Source organism: Lipotes vexillifer, unplaced genomic scaffold (genome assembly GCF_000442215.2).
Source record: "Lipotes vexillifer unplaced genomic scaffold, Lipotes_vexillifer_v1.1 scaffold1139, whole genome shotgun sequence".
NCBI lineage: Eukaryota > Metazoa > Chordata > Mammalia > Artiodactyla > Lipotidae > Lipotes > Lipotes vexillifer.
The window spans coordinates 2,965,727-2,974,510 of record NW_006798273.1 but is presented as its reverse complement, the minus strand read 5'-3'; the positions used below and the strand labels follow the sequence as shown (position 1 = coordinate 2,974,510).

Sequence of the window (8,784 nt, the reverse complement as noted above, 5' to 3'; positions counted from 1 at the left end):
GCTGAACCTGGTGTTTAATTAGAGCGTTCTCTCTTACGATATCTCATACACAAACATGACCCCCAACTATGCTGTCTAGGAAACAGAAAATGGTCTGAACTTCGAGAATCATTTAAAATTGTCCATAATCCTTATAGTTGATTATTCATCTAATTATGAAGTTACTGGAATTCAACTTCAGGATCTTTATTTGAGAAAAGAATAAAATAGCCACAGTGCATGGAAATCTTTTAAAAACACGTCCTTGCAGGTATTTCCCTCTGGGATTTGTGTTACGACACTGAGAGGTGTTGGGTTTCACAGGGGTCATAGCGGAGATGAATGGATCACAGGATGGGGACACGGTGTCTTTTCTGGGTCCCGGTACTTACTTCACAATGCCGTATCCCAAGCTCACAATGATCACCAGGAGGCGAGCCAGCGTCCTCTTAATCGCAGATATCAACTCCGCAAAGATCAGTAAACGCTGGGCTGAGGGGGGACGAAGGAAAATCATTCGCTCTGGGTCCATCTGGACGCCTGCTGCCAAGAGTCTAAATGTGTACTGTGTACAGTTACGTCCTGACCTCAGACGAATTTGCCACGTTTAATTTAAAGGTCATCTAATCCAAGTGATGTTTGAAACCTCAATGAAGGGGATTCTGATCGGCTCTACTGGGCACAGCTGTCTCACGTCCACTGGAAATCTGTCTCCCTGAGCTCCCCTCTGTTCTTATTCTTCCCCTTGAGGCTACAAAGGATTGTAGCCCTTTCCTGTCCTGTAAATATCTGAAAACCATAACGCCCTCAAGAGCTCTCTTTTCTCCAGGTTGCCCTCATCATTTACTCATTCACGCTCCTACCGTGTAGCTATCACAGTAAAAGACACACCATGTTCCCTGCCCTCGTGAAGCCTGTACTCTGGTCGGGACAAGTAAATGGACAGAATTCAGCAAGTGCTGGAGGTAACACTGTATCTCCCAGGATTGTGATGAAAGCGACCTAATCCACACGGGGCAGGAAAATCTTCTCATAGGAAGTGACATCTACACCAGGGTTTGAAGGCTGAGTAGGAGTTAACCGTTTGGAGGAGGGAAAGGGGAAAGCAAAGGAAATGGCACATGCAAAGGCATGGAGGGAAAAAGAGACAAAGCAAAATATGCTGCAAGAAGTCAAAGTTCGGCATGTCTGCAGCAGAGCGTGTATCGAGGGAGGTCAAGAAAAGAGGCTGGGGCAGAGGCAGGGCCCAATCACCTCAGTTTTAGGCTAGGCCATGAGTCAGGGCTTGTTGCTGAGGGCAGTGGGAAGTCAATGATAGTAAACAAGGGAGTGAAAAAGGAACTAGTAAACTAGAGCCCATAGGCCAAATCTGGCCCTACATCTGTTTTGTAAATAAAGTTTTATTGGAACACAGCCATGCCCATTTGTTGTCTGTGGCAGTTTTTATGCTCCAATGGCAGTAGCTGAGAAGTTGCAACACAGACTACATGGCTCGCAAAGCCAAAAATATTTACTGTGTAGACGTGGCAGGAAAAGCTTGCTGACCCTTGGAATAAAGTAGACAGCTTTATTTTATCAAGATTGCTCTACTTAATGGCTTGGAGAGGAATAGACTGTAGGTGAGGAAAACGCTCAGGAGTCTTCCAGAATTTAGCCAAGAGATGATGAGAGTGCTGGCGGTAAAGATGGAGAGGAGAAAGCCATTCAGAAACGAGTTGTGAGTCCACCTAATATTCTTGTTTTCAGTTCATGTCTCTCTGCCTTCTCTAGAAGAAACCACAAGAGGCCTTGCCCAATACCTTGAAGGAGTGCAGATATACTAAATTTATTACATTTGCCTAACTGCCAATCTAGAAGCACAAAACAAAGAAGTCAACTGACACGACCTATTCTTAATGTACCCTTGCTGGGTCCTAACAATCACTAAATCATCATTGCTTGATTTTTCTGAAGTCTATCCTTCCAGGACCAATGCTAAGCAAGACAGCCTGGGTTACAGAATTTACGCTTGGGAAAATCAGAAACAACATCAGCCCAGGCCCCGTCTGGCGCCTCTGCTTTCCACAGGACTCCTCAAAGACAAGGACAGCAGTCTGGGGTTTCTCTTCCAAGGGCCTTCTGGTGTCATCTCAGAGGGCTTGAAGGCCTTGAGGAAGATAGATGGTCTTTCCTTCTCTCCATGGATCTCAGGCTTTTGCTGCCCTTCACCCAAGTTCACGCCACCCTCTTCTAGACAGAGAGCCCCACCACTGGCAGCAAAGGAGCTGACCCGCCTTCTCTGACATTCAAGAATGCTTTAACCCCCAGTCATAAGCAGCAGCTCTATCCTTCCTTCCTTATCTGGTTTAGGGCAGGCACACACACATACACATGCACACACGTCGCTAAAACTTCTTACAGGGTAATAATACCTCTAACATGCCTCCCTGGATGTTTGTCTTTTCTTTATTGTCTTGTACATGTCTTTTTAAACTTTTTATTTTGGGAAATTACAAACATTCTTCAACACAGAGAAAGCGATATAATGAACTCCCATGTACCCGTCACTCAGTTTCCATAATTATCAACATTATGCTAAATTTGTCTCATCTATTTTCCAACTCACCCTCTTTTTTTTCCCGGAGTATTTTAAAACAAAGAGCAGACACAACTACACCCTTTGAAAATCTGTACCACGATCATTTGTAACTGACCACTCAGAAGCACATTCCTGAGGGCTTTCTATCCTTCTGAGCTGTCTCCCTTTTGAAGGTTCAGCGATGGAATTAATTGTACCTTTACTTCTCTGGCCCTTTTCAACTCTATCTTCTAGAAGTCTGGGGCACCCATCTGAGGATGCCCCACTATATGCCCTGCCTGCTTGCCACATTCCACTGTGTAAGCTGGGATGGTATCTCCCACGGTCCCATGAAGTTCTTTGCAAAAAGGATGCAGTCACCATCCATCCTGGCACTACTAATTTCACTCCCTGTGGCCAAATTTTCTTTTCTTCTTTGGAGGGGAAAGGAGAAGAGAGAGGATGGGGAAAAATACAAATAAATATGTTAAAAGGATTGGCAGCCCCCGATGTCCCCCAGTCCAGAACGTCGTGTTGTTTAAAGCCAGTCACGGGTAGCTGAACCTTAGGGAACAGGAATTTTCTTTTCCCCGGGAGGGAAGTAAGGGAAAGCCAGCAAGAAGAAAACAGAAAATGAAGACAACACACATGCTAGCCTGGATCAGAGTCCTACTCTGATATTCTCTTCTTGGCTTCTCTCCTCTTCACCTGTATGGTTGTTCCCAAACCACTGTATGAAGGTGGGGCAGGGAGTCCCCACAGCTCTGCTCACAAATGCTAGGCGACTCTTGGGTCACACCATATTCATGGACACAGTCACCACTTACTTGATAACCCAGTGCTGTTGATGTTTTGGTATTCAGCATAAAAAACTGCTTTTTCAAGCATTCCCAGGAAAATAACAGCTGCAATCCAGAACTGGATTCTTAATATATCTTTCCAATAGCAGGCAGACCACATCAGCCAGAGTATGCCATATAAGATATAAACGATACACATCACCATGTAGAACTGTGGGAGGGGAAGCAAGTTTAGTCAGTTAAGCCTTTTGACCATTTGAAAATTGGCATTTCTACATTCAAGTCTGCAATCCTTTATTTTCCAGTCACCATGGAACCAGAAATAGAGGGTATGTCCAAGTGTTAGCTACTAAGGAATTACCACCACTGAGCTCTTAAAATGTTTAAATGTTCCAATTAGGATACAAAACTCATTTTTAAAAAAAGGAAGAAACGACGAGAGATACTCACAATCATCAGAGGCCAATCTGATGCAGAGATATATCCATGAGGCCCCATCATAGAAAGAGAAACTGGTGAAGGCAGGGTGGGGATAAAGAAATTAAGGCATTAAAATTAACAACCAGTTTTCCTTAAGTTTTTCAATGTAAGCTCATTTTAAGACTCCAAGAATACAAACCAAGTTAACAAATGCTGAATTTTTACCTTTGATTATGTAACTGTATGAAGATATCCTTACGTATTTGTATACATGCTCTTGTAAAGTGTGGGCCAAGTCAGATCTTATGCAGACAGCAAAGCAGTCCTGGTCTGAGATTGGCCCTGGCTGAGCCCCTGACCTAGCTGAGGACTTTTGTCTTTCTTAATGTAACTTGGATAAATTACTAAACTCCAGGGACTTCCCTGGTGGTTACGACTCCGAGCTCCCAATACAGGGGGCCTGGGTTCCATCCCTGGTCAGGGAACTAGATCTCGCATGCCGCAAGTAAGATCCCACACGCTGCAACTAAAGATCCCGCACGGTGCAACGAAGATCCCGCATGCGGCAACCCCGCACAGCCAAATTAATTAATTGATTAATTTAAAAAATTAAAAAAAATTTACTGAACTCCAGAATCTAGTTTGGGTGTTGTCCAAGAGTAATAACAAACAGAGTGCCGAATACAGTGTAAGACCTGCAAGGCTTAGCGACTGCGCCGATTACTAACCAGCAGAAGCTTAAAGCTGCCTGCTGGCCTCAGAGGAAAAGACGCCACACCTGGGAAGGCAGGGCGCACAGGCCGGGGAGCAGGATGGCAGCAAGGCCCCTGCTCCCTGTGTGGCATGGTCTGGGCCCATTACAGCACCTCTGGGAGGAAGGCCTGCTTCACACTCTCCAGAGCAGCGCCCCCACCAGCTTCCCCGTGGAAGACCAGCTCTGGGCCTCCTCTGTGGCCATGCCTGACTCACCTCACTGCTTTCTCCCTCCTCTCTGGACTGGGTGCCCCTCAGAGACACAGCCTGGCTTCACTTCTGTGTCCCAGTGGGTGAATCAGAGCAGTTTGCAAATCCCCAGGATCCTCACATGCTGCTTGGCTACTGTCAGCCCAGCAGATACCCGGTCTAGAAAATGACCGCTAAAGCAATTCCAGGACCCATGGAAGCATTCGCTCCCTTGAAAACCGCTTAGTGTGAGCCCGCTCTCACACTGGGCACCAGGAGCTACGGTTTCACGAGGCAAAGAGCATCTACCTTATGGGCAGGCAGGGGAGCTCACAGACCACAGAAGCCACAGTTGCCAGACATGCTAATTCTACTCCTAGGCTACAAACAGATTCTTTTTTCTTAAACTCTTTAAAGAACAAAAATTTTGAACCCCTGATGACGGCCATTTTCAAGTAACAGAATATAATCCACTTCGAGTACAACTGAGGTGTCACCTACCCATTTCTACATGTTAAAAAAAATTTTTTTTTTAAATCTGGAAGGATGGAGAATTTTGTATCCCTCTATCAAGTTTAAAACTTGTTAAATTTATCTTTTTTTTTAAGATTCACCCTTTTATTTATTTTATTTTATTTTATTTTTTCTTGGCCATGCTGTGCGGCTTGTGGGATCCTAGTTCCCCGACCAGGGATTGAACGCTGGCCCTTGGCAGCCGAAGCACAGAGTGCCAACCACTGGACCACCAGGGAACTCCCAAAATTTATCTTAAATTAATTTAAAATTTCCATCCCATTAAAAATATATATATATTAGAGTTAAGATAAGCATAAAGTTCTAAGTACCCCAAATAAACAGATTATTCATTTTTGTGATTAACAGAAAATCATTTTTGAATAATGTGTTTTAACAGAGAATGTAGATTTGGGTTAATGACAAAAATACAGAATACAGTAAAAGCAGACAATAAAACATGCATACTGTTTAACTATACCATTCAAATTCCAGCTTGCATCTGTTTTTTCTGTTTTAATAGAAACAATAAAGATATGAAACCCATCTCTCTGTGTTTTGGCTACAACATCCTGAAACAGAAAAAGAAATCCTTCATGTTATTTTTTAAAATTGCTATATAAGATATAGCTAAACGATTGTCCACCACATTTTAAAACAACTTTTAAGAATTGAATTGGGTTACTTTAAAAAAAAAAAAAAAACACAGATAAAAGGAATGGTGGGCTGTGGAAGGACAGCGGGTAGTGGAAGGATTTCCTCCATTTGTTTTTTTTTTTTTACCACCATCCTCCCAGACCCAAAGGGATGGAGGAGGAAAAAAGCCTTTTCCACTTGCCAATGTTTTCTACTTTTTATATTTCTACAGGTTTCCCCCCCAATGTTACCATTCTATGTTTTATTTAATACTACCTTTCAAATAGTTTTTCTAATATCCTAGTATAATCAAGCATTTATTTATTTATTTATCTATCTATCTATTTATTTATACTTTTTGGTCACACCCTGCGGCATGTGGAATCTTAGTTTCCTGACCAGGGATTGAACCCGCACCGCCTGCATTGGAAGCACGGAGTCTTAACCACTGGACCACCAGGGAAGTCCCAAGCATTCAGTTTTTAAATGTGTGTTTTTTTTAATTGAACTGGGGGAGAAAGATGTCAGATAACATTGCGGGAAATGACTCAGATTCGGTGTACAGGCTAAAGTATTTAAATTCCTTAAGGCACTCTGTTGCTAGCAGTCCCACTGAGGCCTGAAACTGCCCACTGGGACTGCCTATGAACCCTGCAGTGCCCTCGCGTAGCTGGACCAAACTTTTCACGCTCCTCCTTCCTGAGTATTTCCTATCCTTCCCTCTCATTTCCTACTCCACCACCTGTGACAGTTTCTGCAAAGCAAAGAGTTGGTCCAGCCACTGCAGAGTGAATGCCCTTCCACTATCAGACTACTCTGTAAGATGGCTGGAGAAAACGGTATAAAAGCAGAAGAGTCCCAGTCTAAAGGCAAACATCAAGCTCTTCTAAATCCACTTTCAGTCCCTACACTCAACTCCTTGTAATCCTCTCAACCTCTTAGTCTTCTGACTTTGAGTACTTTCCCCAAATTCCAAATTTCCCCTCCCCCTCGTGCTACATCATGGTTTCTACCTATTTCTTTACTTCCTTAATGACGATACAGCTCAGCCCACTGCTGTGCTGTCTCAGGTATTTGGCAGCGGAATTTTATTTTTTAAAATAAAGAAAGACTACATAGAAGTTACTGTTAAATCACACCTTTAAAGAGATTTTTAAACAAAGACAGAACCAAGTATGTACAAAATTCACACAGACATATGTAAGGAAATATACTGTTTTAAATAATGCTTCTTTTTTCTTTCCTAACTCTACTAACCCTACTTTAGATCACTCTCTGAGTATCTGTCCATCAACAGATTCTGCTCAGTCTTACTGTAACTTGTATGCATTTGATTTAAAGGCAAATAAAATGACTTACCGCTGACCCTTCCTGGTTTGTAACATTTCCGGTATTTGTTGTTAGTTCTTTATTCTGGAAAAATAAAATAAAATAATTTCATTTTATATTGTTGCATTTCCATAAGGAAAAATAGTTTCAACAATTAAGAAAAAAAATGTGTTATGAAAAAAGTAAAGATCAAAGCTGAACACCAGAGAACAAATCTCACTGTATCCCAAACATGCGTAACAAAATCCTACTTTTGAAAAATTACTTCCTTAATCAGGGCAGTGGTTACCGTTGGCAGGGAGGGTAGTAGGAACTCAAAGGGAGCTCGAGGTGCTCAAAGGCCCTGATCTTGATCAGGATTCACATGGGTGGGTTCAGGTTGTGAAAATTCATCAAGCCCTACACTGCTGATATGCAAACTTTGCTGTAAATTTATGTATATTTATTATACCTTGACACAAAGTTTTAAAACAACCCTTTAACATTTTTATTAAAGACATTTTCATTTCAGAATTTACAGGACAAAAAATCAGTTAAAATGACCCACAGCCTCACCACCCAGAGATGACCGCTGTTAACATTTTAGAAGCTAGTCTTCTAGGCTAGGAGGAGAGAGTGCACAAAGGAGAGTGTTCAAGTGTGTTAAATGCTGGTAAGTCAAGTACACTAACAGACCTTCAGTAGGAGTAACAGACCTAGGGATCTAATGACATGGAGGTCACTGGTGACCTTGACTAGAGCTGTTCTGATGGGATGATGGGGGCAAAGCCCTGACTGGGGTGGGCAGAAGAGAGACGAGGGATGGAATGACAGCAAATCATGAAAGGATGATAAAAGGATCCTCTTTCAAGGATGCTGCTGCAAAAGGCACAAAGAAATGGAACAATGGTTGCACTTATTATGTACTGCCACACACACAAAGGAACTAAACCTAATAACTGACAAATTAAGCACCTTCCTTTATCAAAATACTGATAAAACAGAAGCTGATACTTGCATTCACTGGGAGAAACATAAATTCTATTTCAACATCGCAAGACAGGTACTCACATTCAATGAGGTAAACAGCTGTAAACCACTGTTGCAATCTAAGTTTTCATGTTTTGTTGTCCAACATTCGCTGTTCTTGAAATAATGACCACAAAAGTCTTCACTGACACTAAGTTCATGTTTTTGTGACAGCTCCTATGCAAAGTAAGATTCTATGTCATAATTTATTTCCACTTAACATCTAAATAATACCAAAAAGTTATTCAGCTTGGAACACTTGAAACATGCAATAGAACAAAATACCAAAAAGAAAGTTTTGAATATAATTTTCAGTACAATTGAGGTAATCATAACATTTTAGCCATTCTGATGTGCTCAGATACAGTAATACATAATATAAGCATTCTCTTATAGTAATAAAAGTGATTAAGATGTTACTACAAGGAAATGGTTCACAGAGAAATACAAAATACTTTGTCCTGGGGCTACCTCCATTTTACTCCAGGTATAAAAGATTTTACAGGGCCTTCCCTGGTGGCGCAGTGGTTGAGAGTCCGCCTGCCGATGCAGGAGACACGGGTTCGTGCCCCGGTCCGGGAGGATCCCACATGCCGCGGA

General features: G+C 42.2%; 1 protein-coding gene across 2 annotated transcripts in view; it reads right to left on the bottom strand.

Moving 5' to 3' along the window:
* Positions 1-8,784, bottom strand: part of TMEM87B (transmembrane protein 87B) — a 48,163-nt gene that overhangs the window by 30,052 nt on the left and 9,327 nt on the right. The window contains exons 4-9 of one of the 2 annotated variants that reach the window (XM_007470220.1): positions 8,227-8,361; positions 7,210-7,260; positions 5,693-5,783; positions 3,787-3,848; positions 3,364-3,547; positions 372-471 (exon numbers count right to left, since the gene is read on the bottom strand). In XM_007470220.1, the coding sequence (XP_007470282.1) occupies positions 372-471; positions 3,364-3,547; positions 3,787-3,848; positions 5,693-5,783; positions 7,210-7,260; positions 8,227-8,361 (623 nt within the window). Of the gene's footprint in view, positions 1-371; positions 472-3,363; positions 3,548-3,786; positions 3,849-5,692; positions 5,784-7,206; positions 7,261-8,226; positions 8,362-8,784 lie in introns of both variants that reach the window. The other variant, XM_007470219.1, reaches the window with a different exon arrangement.